Source organism: Saccostrea echinata, unplaced genomic scaffold (assembly GCF_033153115.1).
Source record: "Saccostrea echinata isolate AGI-Se365-2 ecotype Australia unplaced genomic scaffold, CSIRO_AGI_Sech_v1 ptg000004l, whole genome shotgun sequence".
In the NCBI taxonomy this organism is placed as follows: domain Eukaryota; kingdom Metazoa; phylum Mollusca; class Bivalvia; order Ostreida; family Ostreidae; genus Saccostrea; species Saccostrea echinata.
Window position 1 is genome coordinate 4925640 of NW_026889753.1, and position 26861 is coordinate 4952500.

The 26861-nt window shown below is 35.1% G+C and overlaps 1 protein-coding gene and 1 pseudogene across 1 annotated transcript in view; one reads left to right on the plus strand and one right to left on the minus strand.

Moving 5' to 3' along the window:
- The first annotated feature begins 4459 nt into the window (after positions 1 to 4459).
- Positions 4460 to 6972, plus strand: LOC133179058 (chymotrypsin-like serine proteinase; annotated as a pseudogene).
- Positions 6973 to 7390: 418 nt separating this feature from the next.
- Positions 7391 to 26861, minus strand: part of LOC133179059 (allatostatin-A receptor-like) — a 39990-nt gene continuing 20519 nt past the window's right edge. The window contains exons 2-6 of the mRNA XM_061313754.1: positions 23133 to 23254; positions 20516 to 20639; positions 19544 to 19746; positions 17746 to 17872; positions 7391 to 7897 (exon numbers count right to left, since the gene is read on the minus strand). Of these exons, the coding sequence (XP_061169738.1) occupies positions 7553 to 7897; positions 17746 to 17872; positions 19544 to 19746; positions 20516 to 20639; positions 23133 to 23254 (921 nt within the window). The 3' untranslated portion in view covers positions 7391 to 7552. The remainder of the gene's footprint in view (positions 7898 to 17745; positions 17873 to 19543; positions 19747 to 20515; positions 20640 to 23132; positions 23255 to 26861) is intronic.

Below are 26861 nucleotides of genomic sequence, written 5' to 3' on the forward strand. Positions count from 1 at the left end.
ATATATTTTCAAGTTTTGGCTTGTTAGGGCCACTGCGGCAAACTAACTGAAAACCAGAACCGTCTGTAACAATCTTCTCAGTCGGATGAGACCCCCAACATTAACAAAATCAACAATGTCTAAGTGTGAACTATGAGTGCTGCTGACATTTAGAGACTTAATATGAACCTGGGGGTCTTGCCAAGAATACCCACCTTGAATCTCTGGAGAAATGTCTGTTACTTCAGCGGAAAGTGAAATGGATGGAATGTTGGTCTGGTCCAGGACAGCTCTAATAAATGTTTCCTCGGAATTTGTTGGGCCACCACTACCGTTGGGGCTTGGAATGATTTCTGGATCCTCATCTTGGGTTCCTTGAACGTTTACATGGGGCTGCTCGGATTCAACTGGCAAAGGAGATGAAAAGGTTGCTTTCGCTGCTTTAGTTAGCAAGCGTAGTTTCCCTACTGGTAATTTCGCCTTAGAGACGACTTCCTGAGTAAAAGTGGCCAAGGCTTCCATAGATTCGAATCCATGGGCTAATAGCACTTTTAGGGTGTCTGCGGACAGTTTCTTTGAAATAGCTCATTGAGTCACTTCCTCTCTATCGGATGTTAAATCCGCCATATCTCGAATTTCAACAGTCCTCTAGTATGTACATCGTTCGAACCTTAAAAAACGCATATGGAAATTTGTTCGCCATCTGAGAGGGTCGGGTGTGAATTACACGTTAATATTAACATCAAACATATTCGTTTCAAATGTTTTTTTTAAATTCCAATAACTACAGCTAACAAGTAATTAGCTCTGTGCAACTTGGTATGGAAAGTGACGTTGTACGAAAACGAAAGTACAAAAAAGCCTTGCCCTTGCAAACAATTTTTCAAAATTGGCAAATGTGTGGTTTCCCTCAACTTATATACCGGGTAATAGAAATAGAAGACCTGTGATTGGTCAGAATGAAGTGGGGGACCTTCGGAAGTCCTCGTAATTATCCACAGCTTAATTATCATACAAAGTATCAGTACCCTAGATAGGTGCATACATCTGGGTATTGTCAACAGTGCCAATGCCAGTAAAAACAAAGAACTGCACTGCAGGTCTGAATTTAACCCAGCAGGGGGCAAAAGCACAGACTTGACAGGTGTCAACAGGAGTAATTAATAAATAATTAAACAACATTTAATATACAAATAAAAGTTGTTGACCCCCATTATTTATCTGAAATCTGTGACCTGATAGTCTTTTATTGAGTGATCCCTTGGTTTCTCCAACATAAACAAGTCCACAAAGATTACATTCTATTCTGTAGACAACATTGGAAGATTTGCAGTTCAGATTTTCCCAAGATTTGGTATGGAAGCTCTGTCCAGTACGATTACTGGTGAAAGAAGTGTTAGTTATCAAAATGTCATATGTTTTACAGTTTTTCGCAGAACATTTTGAAATAGAAGACATGGAATCGGAAAAGGAATCTTCAAATATATCTCTAATAGAAACCTTACATTCTATCATTTTTTGTATGAACTATTGGTTTTATACCAAAACTGGGAATCTGAAGACTGTACATATGACATATGTTTAATATCCCTGAGGATTATCCGAGGGGCACCGAATGAACTCCTTGAGTCTGTGTCCCTTATAGACTCAAATCAGTGACGCCTTTTATTCTGGGCTACGCGTCTGCCAGTATCATTTCGTTATTCTGTGTACTCATGAATGAAAAGGTACCGAACGACAAGTATCCTAGGGGACAGACTGTCCACCAGCAAAGATACATGTTCGGTGGTTAAAATGAAATATATGGAAATAACGAACAGTATTCAAGCTCATAAGTCCATTAAACAATACAAAATAGGAGCAGAGCAAACACGGACCTCCAAACATCAGAGGTGGGATCAGGTGCCATGGAGGAGTGATCATCCCCTGCCGACCGGTCACACCCGCCGTGTGCTCCTTGTCATGATCGGGAAATAACGGAAAAATCCGTCGACAATTCAGTGTGTAAATAATGGCCTAACAATTAGTATGAAAAACGTCAGTCAGCACTTGACTCAATGATAAATTGTATTTGCTGACAAGGTCATCGTATCGACCATAGAGCTTACGAAATGATGACTTTAAACGAGACAGCTGATATTCTTGTTTCATTAACTTATTTGTCAATAATTTACCTCATTTTAGAAATTGTATATACGTAGAGCTTGCTCTTGCGTATCGAATCAACTGAGAGATAAATATACCCCATATGCAGGTGATGAAGGTATATTGCTGCATAAGTAAGGGAAGTTGACGATTGAAAAGTTAGTCATCACGTTTATCATAAAGCTTGGTTGTTAGATTACCATTAACGTCTTTTTCAAGTAAAATATCCAAATATGAAACAGATGTGTCAGACTCTGTGGTATCTTTTATCTCAATCTCACCGGGATATATCGTATCGACATAAGAATGGAAATAGCTATTGTTAATTGACAATACGTCGTCGATATATCTAAATGTCGAGTTGAAGGCCACAACAAGTGTTTTCTTCTTTTCACGTATAAGACAAATTCTACTTCATATATTAATACAAAAAAAGGTCTGTTACTAACGGGGCGCAATTGGTACCCATGGGAATTCCAATAGATTGTTGGAAGACCTGGTCTCCAAATACCACATAGATATTGTCAATCAGAAACTCAAGCATCTTTTTGATGTCAACTTCAGAGTACTTGTGTGTACAATCAGAATGGTTTTTAACAAAATAATTTTGCAAATGACCAATGACAAGCTAAGTGAATTTACGAATTCCATTTTTATTGAAAAAGCAGCTGTCAATGATATCAAAAAGCCTGGACTTTAATTTATCGTGGGGAATGGTTGTGTATAAAGATGAAAAGTCGTACGTTTTTAAGCTGTTGATTTTGGTAAAATCTTGTGATTTCAAATTTTCCAAAAGTTCCTTGGAATTTTCAAGTATCCACATCTGATTTACACCACTTCTTGAATATATTGTTGCACAGTACTCTTGAAGTTTCTCCTCCACTACTGTTAATATCTTAGTGAGGAGTAAAGAAAGAGGCTTGGATGAACACTTACTGGAACCCGCTATCTTTGTTTGAAAGGATTTTTATGAAGTTTCGGAATCCAATATAAATATAGTAATTCAAATTCATTTTGGTTGTTTGGAATATTAAAAATATTCAAACTGACACATGATTTCGAAGAATGTCTTCCTCAGAAAAGGAACTATAAGTAAAAGTTGGATTACCACTTGTAGAATTAAATCCAAGTTCCTCTAAAATACATTTAATATAATGAGCCTTACAAAACAATGTTGTTACCTGCTTTGTTAGCAGGGACAAGTACGTACTGATCATGTTATCTATCTAATTCTTTCTTCACTTCTGGATTATTGAATACAGAAGGATAGATGGTTCTCATATTCCCCCTCGATCTTTTAATGCGCGATTTTAACATACATCTGATATATTTAATCCATTCTGACAAAGTGTCAAGGTCTTCTTTTTCATGTCTGGCCCATCGCCTGGCGTAATCCTCTACAGAATCCATAATATTTATAAAATTCCGACGCCAGTTGAAGGATCGAGGTTCCCTATATTTAGAACCTTAAATTTGTTCAAATCATGACCCCCGGGTGTAGTGTGGAGCCACAATGGGGGATCAAAGTATTACATAGGAATATGTAGGAAAATTTTTTTTCGAGAACAAAGCCACAGTCAGTCATATTGATATGGAAGCATCCCCAAGTATTGTAGATTCAAGTTTGTTCAAGGCATCCTCCAGTAGTAGGTCGGGGTCATAATGGGGGATCAAAGTTTTACAAAAGAACATAGATAGGAAATATCTTTAAAAGACTTATTTTCAAGAACAACAAAGCCACAGTCTGTCATATTGATATGGAATCATCTTCAGGTAGTGTAGATCCAAATTTGTTCAAATCATGACCCCCGGGGGTAGGGTGAAGCCACAATGGGGGATCAAAGTTTTAAATAGGAGTATGTAGGAAAAAATCTTCTCAAGAATAACAAAGCCACAGTCAGTCATATTGATATGGAAGCATTCCCAAGTATTGTAGATTCAAGTCTGTTCAAAGCATTCTCCAGTAGTAGGGTGGGGCCATAATAGGGGATAAAAGTTTTACAATAGAATATATATAGAAAATATCTTTAAAAATCTTATTCTCAAGAACAACAAAGCCATGATTAGTCATATTGATACGGAAGCATCCTCAGGTAGTGTACATTCAAGTTTGTCCAAATGATGGGTGGCAGACTCTTTAAAATTCCGTTTTCAAGAACAGCAAAGCCCTGATTGCTATATGAATATAGAAGCATCCTCAGAAAGTTTAGATTCAATTTTATTCAAAACATGGCACCTGGGGGTAGGGTATGCCTAGAACAGGAGATCAAAGCTTTACATATGAATATATAGGAGAAGAAATCTGCTGACGAAGAACAGCAGGGCCATATTGACTCAGGTGAGCGTTGTGGCCCATGGCCCTCTTGTTCTTTTATGGGGTAAAAATGTCAACTTCTAACTACACTGTTTCTAAGACTTCAAAGAACTTTTTCTCATATTGAGATGCATAAAATGAAAATTGTTGCAGGAAAAGATTTCAATTTCAAGCTTTTTTTTGAGACTTTTTTAATTAAATAATAATTTTAAGAGTAACCATTATCCTTCCTGGCTGAGGATCGGATATGCTTAAAAAGACTCAGTATCTCACAAGTTGACGGAAACTACTTTTTTAGCATCCCCAGTTTGCTGGCAGTTCACCAGGATTACCTAACGATGTAACCCTGGTGGAGCTACAGACACCATTTCTCGTGGGCGGGTCCATTCAGCTCGCCAATTTACCGTCCAGTAAGACGGAGGATTTCTCTAACATCGCTGACTGCAGGATGACAGGATGGGGAAAAACAGCTGGGAGTAAGACTTCAGATATTTACCATCATGAAATCTAGAAGTCTTGCAGTTGAAAAGAGGGTTTTATGTCAGAATGGATGAATACCGGTATATCCTTTATTATCTTTTATTTAAAACAACTAAATCTCAAATAATTTTGTCTCAATAATGAGTGGAGTAGATTTTTAACAAATAAGTTAAACACGAAAAAAGTGTCGGCATAAGTGTCAGTTTCCTTATTCTCAGAAACAAATATTATGCATGTACCTTTATTGCATGATCGTGAGGGAGATAATTTATGAAGAATTATTCAGCCAAGATATTCATTCCCCGATCGAGGGCTCATCCCACTGGAATATGATTTTTTAGCCGGACTTATTGCTCAAAGAGCAATTTCCGGCTATTGTCAGCCTGTTCAGGCAGGAAGTGTCGACCCCACAACCGCCAAATTTGATGTTACTTGTAAAAATATAGTACTTACTCTCAACCACTTTTGAGATAATATAAACGCGCTAAATACAGCAACAAAAATAAAACGAAGTTTTATCTTTACAAATTAACATCAATAGTAATGACATCGAAAACTTCAATTCTAAGTCAAACACCATAGTCATTTGCGTAAGGTTTTTTTTTTTGGGGGGGGGGGGGGGAGGGGCTGAATAAATCTTCGTATTTTCCAAACATTTATTACACCGAATCACGTCTATCTTCCCAGGTCAAAGGTTTCTGATCTACTGGGCTCCATATAAACCCTTGACCGAATAGACTGAGTTTGACGGGGTTGGAAATGTGCTCTCTGATTGGCCTCATAAAAGATAGCATGAACCAATCAAAAACATTATTTTATCTAACCTGAAACTTAATCTTTAACAGAAAAAAAAAGCCAGTTTTAGTCCCAACGAAATGTCTGCACATAAGATAACAGAGTTACAGACTGGTCTCCGCTTTGGAGTTGATATTAGGCTGAATTTATTACCGACTTGTAATATTGTCTCGCATTATCTATTTTATTTGCTCACTCTGATTGGTCAGTAGCAGAGGTTAATGGACTTCAAAATGTGTAATCACTTAATAAAGTTTCAAATTTGGCGCTGTCTTCAAATTCTCTTCCAATTAAATATAATATCTGAAAAACATTTCTGCAAATTTTCTGATTTTCTAAATCTTCTTAGAGTCCTTTTGTCCGATGTTTACTTCTAACCAGGATTGTGGAATCGACTAAATAAAATGGCAGACTTGAGTGCCGTCTGCTAGTAATTCTGGGCGAATTGAAAATTATTCAAATTCAATTCAAATTTTTTTGGTTATAACCTTCGGCTCAAGTGAGCTAAAATAGTGCAAAGTTATCCGTATTTAATTTAAATGGATTATTGATTCTTTGTTTCCATATTCAACAGACTTTGTCATCAGACAAAATTTTCTTGAAGAGTTTTATGAATGCAATAAAGGCAAAGTTGGATTGAATTTACTGAAGATATACCCTCGAGAACACATTGCACGTCGATGTAATATCCTCCAGAAAATATAAGTACACTTTGATATACATTAACACCCTCTACAACTCTTTTCTGAACTTTTGGGTAGCAGTAATTCCGACGCTTTGATGGAGGCCCAGGTGACAAACATAAGGAACACCCAGTGCGTGAACCAGTGGACCAGTATAAATGGCGTCACCATTCTGGACTCCCACCTCTGTACCTTTGAATAGGGGAAATTATCTTGTAGTGTAAGTTTTTATTATTATTTTTTTTTTTATCAATTTCTGAACTATAAATGCTACAATACAACGTCATGAAATTTGTTGCCCATGCCAGCAGATTTCTCCTGGGATGCCATTAAAGTTCAGGCACATTGCGTTATAATTTTTTTAATAAATTATTAATCTCTATGTTTTGTCACTGAATTATCTTTTCTACTTAATCCACAGGGCGACATTGGTGGTCCGTATGTCTGTATGAAGGACGGGGTTTTTAAGCTGGCAGGAATCATGTCTTGGGGAATCAACACTTGTAATGGAGAGTATCCCAGTGTGTGTGTGTTCGAGTGTCTCATTTTCTGGACTGGGTATCCATTTCCATTTGAAAATATTTAAAACATTTGGAAAAAATTGTAAAATAATTTAAGTAATAGACAAAGTCTAATTCATGATTATATTTAGTACTTTGTTTTGCAGTTCATCTGTTCTGATCGAAACTTTGGCTATTGCAAGCACATATGTTCTATTTCTATTGCAAGCTCAAATGTTCTATTTCTATTGCAACGGAGGCCTTTTTATTGCAAGCTCAAATGTTCTATTTCTATTGCAACGGAGGCCTTTTTAAATGTTGCAAGCACAACTATTAAGGCTGTCCTATTAAGATTATCCTCACCAAAACTCCTGCAAAGAAAACCAGGTGGAACAATAACATCCCGGCCCCGGCATTTTCCGTGGTGACATAAGAACAAAATCAACACAAAAAGCAATACCAATAAATTTTATTTGTAATTTTTATCGCAGGTAAAATCGATAAGAAAAAAAATTCAGTAGAAAATATTGTCTTCTTTGCAACTTTTTAAAACAGGCTAAAAAACAATGTTTTAGCAAAATTTAATCAACGCATTGACATGACAGCAATAAAATTTCCATCGTTTGTGGGAATTATGAGATTTCTCACATCTTTATCTACAGTGCCGATCTCTCTTTTAAATTTTGATAATTGGTGTGTTGATTTCTCACGGTAGAGCTTCTACTTGGAAATGAGCTTGCTGTTAAACTCTGGTTCCTCGTAATCCGTCTCGAAAAAGTCTTCCGCAAGCGGTCCTTAAAGTTTTTGGACATGATTCCGTATACTATAGGGTTCACACAACTGTTAGCGTATGACATCAGGTGAAATGTCATTCTCATCGGCTTCAGGAACCCCGTGTTGAGTTCACTTATGACGTTTGCGGCGACGAGAAGATTATTTAGAAGAATTGGTCCCCAGCAAATGGCAAAGAAAAATACGATGATCATCAACATGAGAATTACCTGTGGAGATGAAAATACTCTTATCAATTTGTTTCTAGCACGAAGAAGGTCAGCAACAAAAAATCCTGGCTCCGGGCCATAAAACTTAGAAAGCTCACTTTTTAATCTCAATCTCACTTTTACAATAGGAATTAATAGAAAAGTGAGACTAAGATCAAAAGTGAGCTCATTAAAGTTTTATGACCCGGAGGCTGATAACCATGATGAAGTTTTAAGCTCACCTGAGATGAAAATTCAAGTGAGTTTTTCTGGTCACCAGTTGTCCGGCCTCCGTCCGTCCGTCTGTCCGTCTATAAACTTTTCAAATTTTGGACTTCTCAATAGCCACTGGGCAAATTTTAACCAAAGTTGGCAAAGGGATTGTTCAAATGAAGAGCCATGGCCCCTCCAAAGGGGAGATAATCGAGAAAAGGCAAAATTATAGTGAGGTCATTAAAATATTTTCTCTAAAACCACAGGGCCAGAAACGTTGACACTTAAGTGGAAGATTTCTATGATAGTGTAGATTCTAAATTGTTCGAATCGTGTCTCCCAGGGGTAGGGTGGGTCCACAATAGGGAGTCAAAGTTTTAAAATGAAATATATGCGAAAATCTTTCTAAAAATTTCTGAAGAACCACTGTACCAGAAAAGATGAAATCAATCTGAAATCTCTTAAGGTAATGTACATTCAGAAAGCTCACCTTCCCCGGGAATAGGTTGGGCCACAATAGGGGATCAAAGTTGTATATGAAATATATAGGGAAACATCTTTAAACTAGAAATATGTCCATAGGACATGAATGCCCCGCCAAGGGTATATTAGTAATGCAACATTTTAACACAAATTAAGAAAAGTGAGGTCAAGGTCAAAGGAAAGGTCAAGGTCAAAAAATATTGCTGCAGTTGAATAGCTTACATCAGTATGTATCAGCATATGACGTTTGATTCAGAAACTAATTTAAGAAAAGTGAGGTCAAGATCAAAGGAAAGGTCAAGATCAAAAAATGTTGATGTAGTTGAAAAGGTTACATCAGTATGTATTAGCATATGAAGTTTGATGAAAATATTATGAATGGTTTCTTTAAAACTGAGCTAAACACTAATTTAAGAAAAGTGAGGTCAAGGTCAAAGGAAAGGTCAAGGTCAAAAAATATTGATGCAGTTGAATAGCTCTCATCAGTATGTAACAGCATATGAAGTTTGACACTAATTTAAGAAAAGTGAGGTCAAGGTCAAAGGAAAGGTCAAGGTCAAAAAATGTTGATGCAGTTGAAAAGGTTACATCAGTATGTATTAGCATATGAAGTCTGATCAAAATATTATGAATGGTTTCTTTAAAACTGAGCTAAACACTAATTTAAGAAAAGTGAGGTCAAGGTCAAAGGAAAGGTCAAGGTCAAAAAATATTGATGCAGTTGAATAGCTCTCATCAGTATGTATCAGCATATGAAGTTTGACACTAATTTAAGAAAAGTGAGGTCAAAGGAAAGGTCAAGGTCAAAAAATGTTGATGCAGTTGAATAGCTCTCATCAGTATGTATCAGCATATGAAGTTTGATAACACTATCTTGAATGGTATCTTTAAAACTGAGCTAAAAACTTATTTAAGAAAAGTGAGGTCAAGGTCAAAGGAAAGGTCAAGGTAAAAAAATATTGATGCAGTTGAATAGCTCTCATCAGTATGTATCAGCATATGAAGTTTGTTATAAATATCTTGAATGGTTTCATTAAAACAGAGCTAAACATTAATTTAAAAAAAGTGAGGTCAAGGTCAAAATAAAGGTCAAGGTCAAAAAAATGTTGCTGCAATTGAATAGCTTACATCAGTATGTATCAACATATGAAGTTTGATTACACTATCTTGAATGGTATCTTTAAAACTGAGCTAAACACTAATTTAAGAAAAGTGAGGTCAAGGTCAAAGGAAAGGTCAAGGTCAAAAAATGTTGATGCAGTTGCATAGCCCTCATCAATATCTATCAGCATATGAAGTTTGATAAAAATATCTTGGATAGTTTCTTTGAAACTGAGCTTTGAACAGAGCTAAACGCAAAGTGTGACGGAAGGACAGACGGAAGGACGGAAGGACAGAAGGACGGAAGGACGGAAGACGGACATGACAAACACTATATGCCCCGGCCATATTCATGGCGGGGCATAAAAATCTTCTTCTAGATATTGTAACCACTGGATTAGAAAAGATGAAAACATATGAGAATTTTTCAAAGGTAGGGTAGATTCTAAATTGTTCAAATCAATAGGGTTGGGAACACAATAGGGATTGTGTTCCCAACCCTATTGATTTGAACAATTTAGAATCATAGTTTTTTTTTACACTAAAAAAATATCAAATCATGAGAAGTAAAATATACATTATTTGAAATAATGTTGGTTCAATTTCCAGGTACTTTTTGACATAGCAATATTATATTGTTAGGTTAAAACATTTGTAATCCAGTATTACAGTGTACAACTTCAAATAAAGCTTCCATCCCAGTCTACTTCACAATGGTCACTCAACCTTTAACAAGAAGCCCATGGGTCACAACGCTCGACTGAGTAACTTTAGCACTGCATGCTGTTTTTAGGAGATTTTTTTAAAATTCCCATATTACGTCCCGAATTCTAACTCTTCAGAAACTCTTAATCCACACAGTATGGGGATGCTTCAATATCAATATGACTAACATAGCCTTGGAGTAAAAAATTGTTTTCTTGTATTACATAAAACTTGATCTTGATTTTAACCAACTCTAAGTCGGCGTCCATAATTTGCAGAAAAATAAAAATTAATCAACAACAAGAGGCCCATGGGCCACAACGCTCACCTGAGTCAATACGGCCCTGCTGTTCTTCGTCAGCAGATTTCTTCTCCTATATATTCATATATAAAGCTTTGATTGCCTGTTCTAGGCATACTCTACCCCAAGGTGCCATGTTTTGAATGAAATTGAATATAAACCTGATGAGGATGCTTCTATCTTCATATAACTAATCATGATTTTGCTGTTCTTTAAAACAGAGTTTCAAATATGTCTAACATCCTACCCGGGGGGGGGGGGGGGGTCATGATTTGAACAAACTTGAATGTACACTACCTGAAGATGCTTCCATATCAATATGACTGATCATGGCTTTGTTGTTCTTGAGATTGAAGATTTTTAAAGACATTTCCTGTATATGTTCTTTTGTAAAACTTTGATCCCCATTATGGCCCCACCCTTCTACTTGAGGATGCCTTGAACAAGCTTGAATCTACAATATTTGTGGATGATTCCATATCAATATGACTAATTCTGGCTTTGTTGTTCTTGAGAAGAAGATTTTAAAGAATTTTCCTATATATTCCTATGTAAAACTTTGATCCCCCATTGTAGCCCAACCCTTACCCCGGGGCTCATGATTTGAACAAATTTGAATCTACACAACCTGAGGATGATTCCATATCAATATGACTAATTGTGACTCTGTTCTTGAGAAGAAGATTTTTTTCTTTATATTCCTATATAAAACTTTGATCCCTCATTGTGGCCCCACCCTACCCCCAGGGGTCATGATTTTTACAAACTTGAATCTACACTACCTGAGGATGATTCCATATCAATATGACTAATTGTGGCTTTGTTGTTCTTGAGAAGAAGATTTTTAAAGAATTTTCCTATATATTCCTATGTAAAAATTTGATCCTCTATTGTAGCCCCACCCTACCCACGGGGGTCATGATTTGAACAAATTTGAATCTAAACTACATGAAGATGATTCCACATCAATATGACTAATTGTGGCTTTGATGTTCTTGAGAAGAAGATTTTTTTAAGATTTTCCCTATATATTCCTATGTAAAACTTTGATCCCCCATTGTGGCCCCACCCTATCCCCGGGGGTTATGATTTAAACAAACTTGAATCTTAACTACCTGAGGATGATTCCATATCAATATGACTAATTGTGGCTTTGTTGTTCTTGAGAAGACGATTTTTAAAGATTTTCCCTATATATTCCTATGTAAAACTTTGATCCCCCATTGTGGCCCCACCCTATCCCCGGGGTTTATGATTTGAACAAACTTGAATCTACACTACCTGAGGATGATTCCATATCAATATGACTAATTGTGGCTTTGTTGTTCTTGAGAAGAAGATTTTTAAAGAATTTTCCTATATATTCCTATGTAAAAATTTGATCCCCCATTGTATCCCCACCCTACCCCCGGGGCTCATGATTTGAACAAATTTGAATCTACACAACCTGAGGATGATTCCATATCAATATGACTAATTGTGACGGTACTCTGTTGTTCTACATTAGAAGATTTTTTTTCTATATATTCCTATTTAAAACTTTGATCCCTCATTGTGGCCCCACCCTACCCCCAGCGATCATGATTTTAACAAACTTTAATCTACACTACCTGAGAATGATTCCATATCAATATGACTAATTGTGGCTTTGTTGTTCTTGAGAAGAAATTTTTTTAAAGATTTTCCCTTTATATTCCTATGTAAGACTTTGATCCCCCATTGTGGCTCCACCCTACCCCGGGGGTCATGATTTGAACAAATTTGAATCTAAACTACATGAAGATGATTCCATATCAATATGACTTATTGTGGCTTTGTTGTTCTTGAGAAGAAGATTTTTAAAGATTTTCCCTATATATTCCTATGTAAAACTTTGATCCCCCATTGTGACCCCACCCTACCCCCGGGGGTTATGATTTGAACAAACTTGAATCTACACTATGTAATGAAGGTTTCTGTTAAGTAAAAACTTTTCTGGCTCAATGGTTCTTGAGAAGAAGATTTTTAAAAGATGACACCAAATTTTCACCAATTCTTAATTATCTCCCCTTGGAAGAGGGCGTGGCCCTTCATTTGAACAAACTTGAACCCCCTTCACCCAAGGATGTTTTGTGGCAAGTTTGGTTGAAATTGGCCCAGTGCTTCTGGAGAAGAAGTCGAAAATGTGAAAAGTTTACAGATGGACGGACAGACAGACAGATAGACGGACTACAGACAAAATGTGATCAGAAAAGCTCACTTGAGCTTTCAGCTCAGGTGAGCTAAAAAGTGGAATTTTTGCAAATTAACGGTTTTATAGTGGATCTTAGAAGAGTTTTAATTTTTTTCTTATACAATCCCATGTAAAACTTTGATTCCCTATTGTGCCCCTACCTAGGGGGTCCATGATTTAAAAATTTAGAATCTACATTACCTCAGGAAGCTTTCACATAAGTTTCATTGTTTCTGGTCCTGTAGAAAAGACTTAAAATGATTTGTCCTGTATATATTTCAATATAAAACTTTGTTTCCTTATTGTATTTCCACCCTTCACCCGGGGGCCATGATTTGAAAAATTTTGAATCTTACACTATCTCAGGACACTTTCACTTGCGTTTCATTTTTTTTCGTCTTCTGGTTCTGTAGAAGAGGATTTTTAGGTCACCTGAGTCACTCAGGTGACCTATTGCTATCTGTTCTCGTCCGTCGGCGTGCGTCGTGCGCTGTGCGTCGTGTGTTAACATTTGAACATTTTTAGCTTCTTCTCTGAAACCGCTCAACCAATTTCAACCAAATTTGGCATATAGCATCTATGGGTTAAGGGAAACAAAAATTGTGAATTTCATGGTCCCTGCCCCCCTGGGGCCTGAGGGGTGGGGCTGACACCACTGAAAATAATGCAATCTTTAAAAATCTTCTTCTTTACTCCTGGACAAGAAGCAGTCAAACTGTTGGCATCATAGTAATAAGCATTGACCCCTCTACCAAAATTGTGAAATTCATGGCTCCAGGGTCAGGGGTTCTGGTGCTAGGGTGGGGCTATATAGATCATATAGTGAAAGTGCATTATTTCTTTGAAAATCTTCTTCTCTGCTCCTGGGTATTAAATAAAGTAACTTATTACATAGTTATGATAAGCAAGAATGCCTCTTCCAAAATTGTGAATTTCATGGCCCCTGGGTCAGGGGTTCTGGTGTTAGGGTGGGGCTTTATTGATTATATAGTGAAGATGCATTAATTCTTTGAAAATCTTCTTCTCTCTCCTTGGTATTAAATAAAGTAACTTAGTACATAGTTATGATGAGCAAGAATGCCTCTTCCAAAATTGTGAATTTCATGGCCCCTGGGTCAGGGGTTCTGGTGTTAGGGCAGGGCTCTATTGATTATATGGTAGAATTGCAGTAATTCTTTGAAAATCCTTTTCTCTGCTCCTGGGTATTAAATAAACTAACTCAGTACATAGTTATGAAGAGCAAGAGTGCCTCTTCCAAAATTGTGAAATTCATGGCCCTAGGGTCAGGGGTTCTGGTGTTAGGGCGGGGCTCTATTGATTATATAGTGAAAATGCATGAATTCTTTGAAAATCTTCTTCTCTGCTCCTGAGTATTAAATAAAGTAACTAAGTACATAGTTATGATGAGCAAGAATGCCTCTTCCAAAATTGTGAATTTCTTGGCCCCAGGGTCAGGGGTTCTGGTGTATGGCGGGGCTCTATTGATTATATAGGGAAAAGGCATGAATTCTTTCAAAGTCTCCTTCTCTGCTCCAAGGTATTTTTCAAACATAGGAAGTGCATGGTTATGATAAGGAAGAATGCCTCTTCAAAAATTGTGAAATTCATGGCCCCAGGGTCAGGGGTTCTGGTGTATGGCGGGGCTCTATTGATTATATAGGGAAAAGGCATGAATTCTTTCAAAGTCTCCTTCTCTGCTCCAAGGTATTTTTCAAACATAGGAAGTGCATGGTTATGATAAGGAAGAATGCCTCTTCAAAAATTGTGAAATTCATGGCCCCTGGGTCAGGGGTTCTGGTGGGGGGGGGGGGGGGGAGAGCTCTATTGATTACATGTATATAGTGAAAATGCATAATTTCTTTCAAAATTTTTTATCTACTACTGGTTATAAGCTAAAGAAACAAGTGTATAGTTATGATGAGAAAGGGTGCTTCTTCCAGAATTGTGAGTTCGTGGCCAATGGGTCAGATGTTCTGGTGTAAGGATGGGGCTTTATTTATTTAATAATATGGTGAAAATGCATTTCTTTGAAAAGCTTCTATGCTTCTCTGGATGTTCAAGGCAAACAGAGTAAAAGTTTAAATATGCAAGGGTATTTTTACCAGAATTTTGAACACCTGGACCATTTAGTCAAGTTTTCTGGTCCTGGCCTGGGCTCTATTAACTTGTATTCTACTGAGCAAAGTTATTCCCCTTTGCCATTCACCTTTGATAATTAATCAATGTACATAATGTATTTGAAAGCTTAATAGAATAAGAGAATTATGCAAGAAAATTTATTGTATAATAAAGAAGTACTTTCATAGTTTTAATGACTTGGAAATAATAGATGAAGCAAAATGAGACAAAAATAACCTATCTTTTTAAATGTTCTTCAAAGGCCAAGAGAGGCCATTGTGAGAAGGAATAATATGGGGTTAAATAATAGACATTTTGTTAATAGTCTGCATGGGAATAGTGATAAATGGGGGGAGGGGAGGGGGCAGATAGATACTAGACCAATTATTTTGTTGATGCTAATCATACTATTTTTCTTGCTGTTGGGCAACAAAGCTTCATTTATCAGTTTATGGATCCTCTGAATTGTTGTATTGTACTCAGGTGACCGTTAAGGCCCTTGGACCTCTTGTTCGTATATACATTTCAATGTAAAATTTTCATTCCCTACTGTGGCCCAATCCTACCCCTTGGGATATGATTTGAACAACTTCAAATCTGCATTACCTCAGGATGCTTTCAATTAAGTTTCATTCTATCTAGTCCAGTGGTTCTTCAGAGAAATATATTTAAAGATTTTCTCTATCTATTACAATTTAAAATTTCGATTCCCTATTGTGGTCTCCCACCCTACAATCAGGGGTTATGTTTTGAACAATTTAGAATCTGCACTACTTTTAGAACCTTTCACACAAATTAATTTTTTCTGGTCCAATGGTTCTTGAGAAGAAGATTTTAAAATACTTCCCCTTTAATTTCTTTTTTAATTCTTAGAATTTTAAAATTAAGCATATCTTAATAGCTGCCTAGCAATGTATTTGATTTTGTTTTCTTGTTCATCAAAGTATAAAATTTCCATGGTTATTTCTTTTTCCTCCCCCATTCTTTGATCCCGACTGCATCATCAAAACAGATATTCTGTAACGCGCATTTTATTACATTTTGACTAGGAAGATTTTCTATTTCAAACGAGCGTAGCATTTTTGTGAGATGTTCACAGCATGTCAATAAAGAAATTAAGAATTGAGATGTGAAGAAATTTGATGGCAAAACGTCAATAGAATTATCAAAAGTGTAATTTACGAGAAACAAACCCCCAGAGCAAATATTTCGACGAAATACAGCTTTAATTTTCTTGTAATCAAGCTAAATAACACCAGGCAAAATTATTGAATTATATTTATGTCTTCTTCGGCGATGAAGACATTAATCCTTGTGGTTTTGGCAGAGTTGACTGTCTGTTTAGCTGTCTATATTTGTCTCATAACATCGTGTCAAGGATAAATAATCCCAGCATCCTTAATTAGAACTATTCTTTTGAATGTTTTTGTACATGATCTTGAGGCGCGCTTTAATCTCGACTCAGTCATTTTCTCTAACGTCAAGGTTCTCGAGATACTAAAACAGTGTCAAGCCTGTAAAACTGAAACCCTCGATTGGAACAATGTCAAACTTAACTATGTTTTGCCTATTATCAATAATATTGCAGCCCTTGATAGAAATATTCAATCCTTTGTGTGTTGATACATGTAGTAGTTACAACTTTAATTATTTTTCTCTGTTATTCCAAGCTCTCTGATTGGCTCAAACCTGATCACATGATCAAGTAAAAAAGCATATAGACGTATTACTATTTAAAGATTCTGAAATGCATATTGACTTGATGTTTCTAAAAATGGAAATAATCTGCTATAAACAATAATAGTGATGACTTCACAATAGCTTATAGCTTATATGACTTGGTGTTTCTGAAAAAAAAAATTATACTTCAATTCCTATAACTTATAATTGGTAAGACGTAGCAATGTCTTGAATAAGGATCTACTTAATATTTAAACATGTTAGATATGTTTTTCATAAATCGATACAATGAAACAAATGTAGTCTTTTAAATTTGTACATTCCCTAAATTACTCTATCAGTATAAAGGATACACAGTTATATTAAGCAGCTTAGTTTATTTTGATCTCCAGTCTCTGTGTATTAAAAAGAATACAAGATCGAAAACTTTTGGTTTGTTCCAAATTTGTTCTGTAAATTTCTGTGAAAAATAATATAACAAATGTAGCCCTTTCATTCGGTCAATCCAAAGATTTTTCGACTTCACAGAAAAGAATATCGTGCTCGGTCGATATGATTTTCTGTGAAGTCAATATATATCTATGGATCGACCTTATGAAAGGGCTATATTTGTATAATGTTGATTTAAAGATGCAATCATGGTCATGCAGTAATGGCAAGGTGTATTTGGGATCTAAGTAGCAGGTCTCTTTTTACAGGTTTGCTAACATGGTTACTGTATCATAAATCAGTGGTACATTTATAATTTCAACGTAAGTATCACTCTCTGTCATTGGCTCATACATTCACCTCTGTCGCTGGCTTGCGTATATCACAGAGATAAGCACGAGGAATATAGTGCAACTGTTTCAATTCGTTATAATTAAATGCCTACACTAATATTTGTCCTTTCACGTAGATATTTACTAAATGGATATAGAACGATTAGTTTAATTTGAAATAATTCTTGGAATATAATGTTGTTTGCTTTATGTCAAAAATCTTGACGCGAGCTCATTGCAGGGGTGTTTCAGAGAGGAACGAACGGCAACTCTGCATGGGGTATTGCGTAAGTACCTGTTTCCTTGTATTTGCGTCCTCAGAAATTATGATCGAGTTACTTTTGACATGTCGTCCAGGTAATCTTCGAGAGGAACCAATTTCCTTTCCCTGATTTGATCTTAGGCTCACTTCCTCTCTGTGTCTGAAAGTGATGGTTAAACACAAAAGGTTTAACAAATACCCTTCAAATTCAAAGGATAAATCCATTCAAAAAATCTTATTAAAAGTTGATTTTGTCTCTGCAAATGTCGCTTTGTTGGATTCTCTGCATGTCCGTCCAGATCTGTCTGTCTTTCCTGGGTTATATCTTTGTAACCCCAGATTAGATCGAATCTAAAGTAAAACTTAGTATGCTTTTTTCACCTATACATGTAACTTAAGACATAGCATATTTATGATTCAAAGTCATAATTTCTCAAAGGTCAAAGCCACAGGAGAATAGGCCAAAGTCACAGGACAATGATTTTTTTAATTGTGTCTCATCTTTATCGGTAGAACCTGTAACTGGAATGAATTCAATTTTCACTATATATTGCCAATGCCTTAAAACCCTGTGACGATCCCGACTTATGGGCATATTAAGGTCAAGGTCACTGGCTTATAGAATGTTTAAGGACCCCTCTATACCCTAAAGGAAAATATTTTTTTGGAAATAGGGAAAATCATATTGTGGAGGTAAAAGTATTGATTGATCGATGTAATTTTGAACATAGGGTGTGTGGCATTTCCCCAAGGTAAAATAGCTTATTGATGAAGAGAAATCACTGTTGTTTATGTAATGAGGAAAATACATGGAAATAAAGTGTTCAATTGATTTATCTTTGTCATTCAAAATGTTAAGAATGCTCGAATTTATAACAAATTGAGTAATACACTGCAGATTTCAATGATTTCTGTTTTATATAAAAGGACAGATTACTCTAATTGCATAAACATACCACAGAACTCTTTAGTGTGCAGTTTATAAATAGAGAGTTCTTAAAATGAAGAGTAATCAAGCTCAAAAGTCCTTTGAAACAATACAAATCGATAGCAGAGCAAACACTGCACTAAAAAACATCAGAGGTGGTATCAGGTGCCATGGAAGAGTAAGTATCCCTCTCGACCGATCGTACCCGCCGTAAACTTAATATTTAGTTGTCTACGACCCATAACTTTAAAGGATGTTCATGATCTTGAATCGTCATATTTAAGAGGCAGGTCGCTGTGCAACATTTTATTACAACTCTAAGCATTGATTTCGTAACTTTGATCAAATCATATCCAATATCATGTGCAGTATTCAAGTATGTTGAAATTCGAAAAAATATGTTCAATAAACGTTGATTTTTTTTTATTGATTCAAAGGTCACGGAATTTTTAGATATGGTTGGAGAAAAAAGAAGACAGTGACTTTTTTCAAAAATAAGAGTTTGAATGTACATTCAATTTGTTAAATACTATTGCGAGACCTCTTTTTTAAAATACCGCGAGTATGATTTTAAATAAAACGTTAATTCTACGTTATTTTTTGAATTTTCCATATGGAATACATTTTAAATGTGTGCGAGAAGATTAATTTATGGAAAAAGATAAATAAAAATATCCTTAAATATCCTTAAAATCCAGGATGTATATTCGGGGGGGGGGGGGGGGGGGGGGGGTCCTGTCCACAAACACCCGTGCTGTTCTTTACTTTAACAACTTCGTTGGATCTGACAAAATTTCAAACTGTCGTGAAAATTCTCAAAATTGTTTCCACATGTTTGTAAATAAAAAAAGTATATATTTCTCAGGTACAAAATTCATGTTTTCAATTTTAAATGGCACAAACCTTCCTCCAGACAGTGCAGCTCGCCTCGCTGTCACATTCCAAATCTCGTACGATATGCGACTGTACGTGAATACCATTATAGTCATCGGAACAATGAACAAAATTAAAAACATGTAGATTTCAAACAGAAGACTGTATTCTGGTTGTGAAAACTTTTTCATGCACCAGTAGGCCTTGACTCGTCTACCAACTTCATGCAGGTCCTGAAAAAATTGAAAATCAAATATTTGCATCTTTAACGACTGGAAAGACTGATCAAAAGAATTTTGTCATGTTGAACTTTGAATTTACCTCTTTGCAAATTGAAAACTTACAAATCTGAATTAACGCCCCCTTTTTTAAAAATCTTTTTATTTATTTATTTATTTATTTATTTATTTATTTATTATTATTATTTTTTTTTTTTGTAAATACTGTTTCTTGCATTAAATACAGGCCGTGTACTATTAATTCGTTGAGACACATTTTTACTTCACAATTAGAAAACAGACGTCTTTGTGAACACAAGTCAAATTAAAGGATTCTGTTGTGGGGGAGGGGGTTTAAAATCTAATTAGGTAGGATATTGACATTCTGGAAGATCTATTACTGATGTAAGAAACGAGACAGACATAATGGTTGTACAGTACATTTAAAGCTTTAATCGCATACTGATAGTGGATTGGTAAATGAATAAATTGAGGAAGAGAGGACCTTTTTTATCCAAACTGCCCTAAATGTAATTATAACGCCCGCAAACCTATGTATATCAAGCCAATCTAATTTCTATAAATTTTTGTTACTATGTGCTGCCTTGTTTCTAACAAAAGACAGCTAGATAAGATAAAAATTGCACACAGAAAGTCGATTTCTTTACAATTCGGAATATGCACTCTTACGTGAAATTTTAATATTTTCTTCATATCGTTTAGACAAAATCCTCGGAATTTATTTAAAAAAAATTATATAAAATAAACCAAAATTTCAGCTTGCCTGGATGAAGATAACTGGCACGGTATAGATAAAGGAGAGGATCCAAACCGCTCCTATGACGAATTTGGCGTGGCGTACCGTGCACAGTGATCGGGCTCGTAATGGATAAACAATGGCAACATACCTGTAAGTGATAACATAAAAATATAAAACTATTAATTTTAAATAATTAGAATAAACACAGATTTCCATAAATATTTGGATAAAAATGCATTGAATTATACTTGTATTGTGCAGAAATTCTACAAGTTCAAATGCAGTTAAGAATGATTTATTAAAATCATCTTATGCAATGAAAATAATTTTCAGTATCGCTTTGATTCCAAAGTTTAGGGGAGTGATGAAGTTTGGGTACACATAGCAAAACAATAATGAATGGAAAACATTGAAATTCTGGTATTAAAAATTGAAAAACAATATGCACACATAAAAATAAAATACAAAACTTCATATTAAAAATCATAGATCATTACTGTATTACTTTCTAACTTAAAATCAGAAGAGTTTGAGAAATTTTGCTGAGTGCAAAATTAATTAATACAGAGTACATTCTTCAAAGCGAATCAACACGCATTAACAACATGCAGCAAACAGTTTATAGATTTCAAAGGGGGCAGTAGTAAATGTTCATAAGGCTCATATCCAAGAAGAATTGTGCAACTGGATAAATTGACCATATTGAGATTAATAATTTTACTTTTATCCGCATAAACCAATCCCTTGAAAATATCTGATAAAGTTTCGCGTGTTGTATATTTTTTGCACTACTCTACTCCTTATAGATATAATCTACATGGGAAAAAAAAACAGTTTTAAATAATCTAATGCATTACTAGCTTGTTAAATGTGTCCCAAAATATCCTGAGTAATTTTATTAAATGTAACTTCCTTTTGAAGCAAAACTATATTAAACGACTTTCGAAATTATGTCAGGTATTGATTACACTGAAAGAGCACATTCATGCAAAAGTACAAATTCATGAAAAAAAATTGGTCATAAAAAATAAATTTCATTTTGAGTGATCATAAAGGTCGATTATTGTGCAGACAAAAATTAGTTATACATGTATTACTACACCAGTTGTACTGAAACCTCAGCGCAGAGACGACTCTAAATCATTTATCTACGGACTGTGTTTCTATAATCTAGGAATTCTAGTTTGTTAAATTAGATCATACTGTTCTTTAGAACAAGAGGCCCAAGGGCCTTAACGGTCACCTGAGTATAATACAACAATTTAGAAGATCCATAGAGTATAAAATAAACTGACAGATGAAGCTTTGTTGCCCAAAAGCAAGAGAAATAGGATGATCAGAATCAATGAAATAATTAGTCTAGTATTCAGTAACAACTCAAACATTAAATTCTAATTTATCCCCCATTTAGCACTATCACCATGCAGTCTATTAACAAACTAATAATTCCTCTGTAATACTTTTAACCCCACATTGTGATCTCTCACATTAAATGCAGCAGCTTGATTATAACTGGTGTTTGGGGGGGTTCTTAAGATAGAGCATATCATGTGGCAACTTTACAATTTTGACTCGTACAGAGCAACAGAAGTGGTCCTTATGTCTTCCTAAATAACTCTGGAAATATAATTACTTCACCAAAAAAAAAACCCACCAAAACTGTAGGGCAGTTAATTTACAAAATATTTTTTTTAACAAATACAAAATTGTTGGCGTTTTGGTAGTTTGTAAGTAGAATAAGACTCATGAATTCTCTTTACTTAAAGCTTTGTGACGAGCTCGAGTTTGAAAATTGAACAGGTTGTCCTTAGAAAATGAAAAAAAATGTGCACAAATTTAAAGATATTTCGACGCTCCCTAAAACTGATTAAAAAGCAAAGAACAATATTAAAGTCATATATGGCGTATTTTTTATAAGTTCAGACTAACTTAAATTAAAAAGATCTTTCTATTGTATTATTTCTTTATATAAAGATAGGACTTTCCTGTAAATTACACAATTTAAATCAATCACGTTTTCAAGATATTAGAAATTTAAAACAATAACCGATTTATTTACCGACTCCGCATTTAAATAACAGACAGTTTAAAGCCAATATAACTATAAAAACATGCGATTATTCAAGATCAAAATGGGTGAAAAATTAAATTTGAACATAAATAACATATATTATGTTTATCTACACTCAATTTATTAATTATTTTTTAGCTTAGATGCGCCATATATAGCTTTAAACTTGGATCAGAAAAGTTTTAAAACATCTACAGGTTCTACCCACGCGCAATTGAGGTAATTAACTTTCCACCTAATAAAATCATTAAAACAGGGAGATTATTGTTTTTTAGAAGAAAAAAAAATCGCACCGATTCTAGCCTTTCACCCACATCTCGTGCTGTAAGTTCTTTCATTCTTCTTTCGTTAACTTTCATCCCTATTCAGAGTATATTGAATAAATCACAAAATTACTTTCTGGTTGATCTTTTTTTTAAGAACCTTCACTTATACCGAATTTAAATAGTCATGATATTTGTGGAAGTTTTTTTTGACTTCTGTAAAGCTTAATGTCATAGACGTGTTTACTACAATGATTCGGAGAGAATACAGAATGCAATCTTTCTTTAAACTATAGATAAACAGTACCTCTCTATACTCATCACTGTCAGAGTCATAACAGAACACACCATAGATACATTCTGTATGTAATGTGTAAAAGTACACAAGAATGGCCCCATCCTCCATGTATAGGAAAAATAGGTGGCGCACTGAAACAGAAAAAAATGAAAAAAAAATTAGTGTACATGGAAGAAGCATTCTGAGAGTATAGCATAAGCAATACTAGTCCCCTACCGACAAGTGTAATCTGGTTTCCCTTAAAAATAAAAAAGGCCATAATGCCATCAAAAATCATTGAAGCGGAACAAAATGCAAACTTTCCGAGTTAAAAAAACGATTTGTTCCAAATTTTGCATTGGAAAGTACGATGATATTGTTCGCATTTCAGTTAAAATTTACATTTCTTTTGAAAAATTATTCTCATAAAGGAAAATTTCGTATTTAATGAGTTAAGTTTTTTTGGAAAGCTTCTAATTTGAAATGTGGGCACTAAACAGAAAGTAACACAACATTTAAACATACAAAAAGAGAAAATAATCCTAGTACGCCTCTACGTGTAGGAAAAGTAATGGGGTAATGAAAACAAAGACAATTGTTGCATGAAGAGGCACGTATATTTTGGCATTTAACTCAAAAGGTTTTATATTAGATGTTTGAGTGTAGACAGAATCGAAACAAGAAGTCGGTATTTTCTTAAAATGCATCCTTTGTTTGACAAATATAAGATTTGCTTACAATGTACTTTAAAGCCTATCAGAAAAATCATTTCCTTGTCTTTATAAATGCATAATGAAAAAGGTGAAGATAGCGAACAGTGACCAAACTCTAGAATATGATGGTGAACAGGACAAAAAAAATTAGTCCTCTTGAAACACTAGAGGTGATATCAGGTGCCTAGGAGGAGTAAGTATCCCCTGTTGATCGGTCACACCCTCCGTGATCCCTTTGTATTGATCAAGTACATGTAAACGGTGTCATCCGTAGTCAAAATAGTTTAAAACAATGGTCTTATATTTGTTGAGATACATTTAGTCCAAAGATAGGTAGTTGTATTTTCAAACAAGATCATTGTAATGACCATAGATTTTGCGAAATGTTGATTTTAAACGAGATAGTATAATAAAAATTTGTTAGAAGCCTGTCTCGGCTTAAAAGGATGACTGCACTTAACGCCTGTTTTTGGGTCTTTGTCGGTTGCTTCTGTTGTTTTTATATCTAAACCTTATTTCACTCTTGTATGTTTGTAAAAGAATCCTGTCAATTTAGAACCAATTTTAAATCTTGAAATGATTTTAGACTGTGATATAATAAAATGATTCAGTGTTTTTTGTCCTTACTGCTTTCCAAATATAGTGAATTTACACTTACCTGCCCTTGATTGAACATTAGATATGCATGAGAGGTGGAGCTAACATTGTAAGAATGGGTCTAAAATTAAACTTGATAAATAACAATGACATGTTTGAAAAAAAGAACGTGATCACTCTTTCCAATCTCCCTCCCATTCTGTATGGCACAAATACACTCCTGACAAAGGTTTCAAAACGAAATTAACAATGTGAGTACATCAATGTAATTAAAGCAGATTTTATATCAATGTCAGATGACTTAACCTGTTCGAACACAATGCCCTAGTTAGCACAAAACATGCTACCTTACAAGTCACGTGACGGAGTTTAGTATTCACAAAAGTTACCTGAGGTAGAAATCACGTGGTGAATTATAATATTCAACATGTCACAATTCTTGGTTACAACACAGAGAGCGAATGTAAGAAGAAGCAGTTTTTTTCTCTTTTTAACCATGAGCGCATGTTTGTCTATTAATCTCCTTTTGACACAACATAATTAATGCAAATATACAACTACTGTGAAACGTAGAACAATAGACAAACATAGTAAAAAAGTGGACGTCCTCATTATTGTACGGAGATTCAAGAAATTGTGATGATCCCTGCCTTTGAAAACAGATTCGAACTTCGTAAATACACACTTTTATTAAACGTAATTACATAAAGTTGTAGATTGGATGTTGACCATTCTTGCAATGAAAAGAAAAATGCTTGTTTTGAAAGTTTATTTTGTCGCAAATTTCGCATGTCCTTAAGTGCTTGGTAAGTGTAGTCATCCTTTGGTCGTACTACCAACATATGCTCTTGAGTATCGAATCAGTTCGGAGATATAAAGACCTTGTCTTGATGTTTTTATGCCCCCGTATCGAAGATTCGGGGGTATATAGTTTTTGCCCTGTCCGTCCGTCTGTCTGTTTATTTGTCCGCAAAAACTTTTACCTTGCCCATAACTTTTGATTAGTTGGAGCTATGCCTTTCATATTTCACATGTGTATTCCTTGTGACAAGACCTTTCTTAGGGTACCATCATATTTGACCTTTTGAGCTTGACCTTGGAGTTTGACTCAGTTTTACAAAATTTTACCGAACTTTAATCTTGGCTATATCTTTTGAACAATTGGTGCTAGGGCTTTCATACTTCACATGTGGGATTCTTGTGACAAGATCTTTCTTTGGATACCAACAACTTTGACCCTTTGAACTTGACCTAAGAGTTTGACATACTTTTGAAAAACTGTAACCTTGGCCATAACTTTTGAACGGAGGGTGGAAGGGTTTTCATACTTCACTTATATAATTCTTGTGACAAGACCTTCCTTTGGATACCTTTGATCATGACATAGGAGTTTCACCTACTTCTGAAAAACTTCAACCTTGGCCATACCTTTTGAACGGTTGGTGCCAGAGCTTTCATACTTCACATATGTAATCCATGTTACAAGACCTTCTTTTGGATACCAACAACTTTGACCTTTTGACCTTGACCTTGGAGTTTGACGTACTTTTGGAAAACTTTAGGCATAACTTTTGAACAGTTGGTTCTAGGGTTTTCAAATTTAACATGTCTATTCCTTGTGACAAGACCTTCCTTTGGATACCAACAATTGTATTCCATTACCTTGACCTTGGAGTTTGACCTACTTTTGAAAAACTGTAACCTTGGCCATAACTTTTGAACGATTGGCGATACGGCTTTTCTTATTTCACATATGTATTATTTGGGAGAAAACCTTTCCTTGGACACCATTAATTTTGACCATTTGACCTTGACCTTGATGTTTGGCTTACTTTTAAAAAACTTTAACCTTTTCCATATCTATTCAATGAATGCTGCTAGAGCTTTTATATTTCACAGGTATATTTCTTGAGACAAGACCTTACTGTGGGTACCAACATATTTGATTTGCATTTGAGAAAGTTTAACCTTTGCTATAAGTTGCCATAGGGGGCATCAGTGTTTCCCAAACACATCTTGTTGTACTACTAAGTTTATATTAGTAACTATAGACAAATCTCTCTATCTCTATCTCTTTCTCACACACATACACACACCTTTTTATTGTTTTTTAAATCAATGCACATAATCAGATACTTTTGTATGAAGATAATAGCTCCATATATTTACAATAGGGATTTCATGTTAAAGGATATTTTTAAATGTCACATGACTCTGAAACCCCAAAAAGTCAACAAATTTAATTCTTAGTACGTTAATATACGGAATTCCCATTCTATCAGTAGATACCAGCTATTATTTGGGCAAATAAGAACGAAGCATAAAAACAAACATGCGAAGCAGAAGATTAAAAACAAGAGGCCCATGGGCCACATCGCTCACCTGAGTAACTTTGGCCATGCTGTTCTTTACCAGATTTCCCCCTTTTAATATATCTATTGTGGCCCCG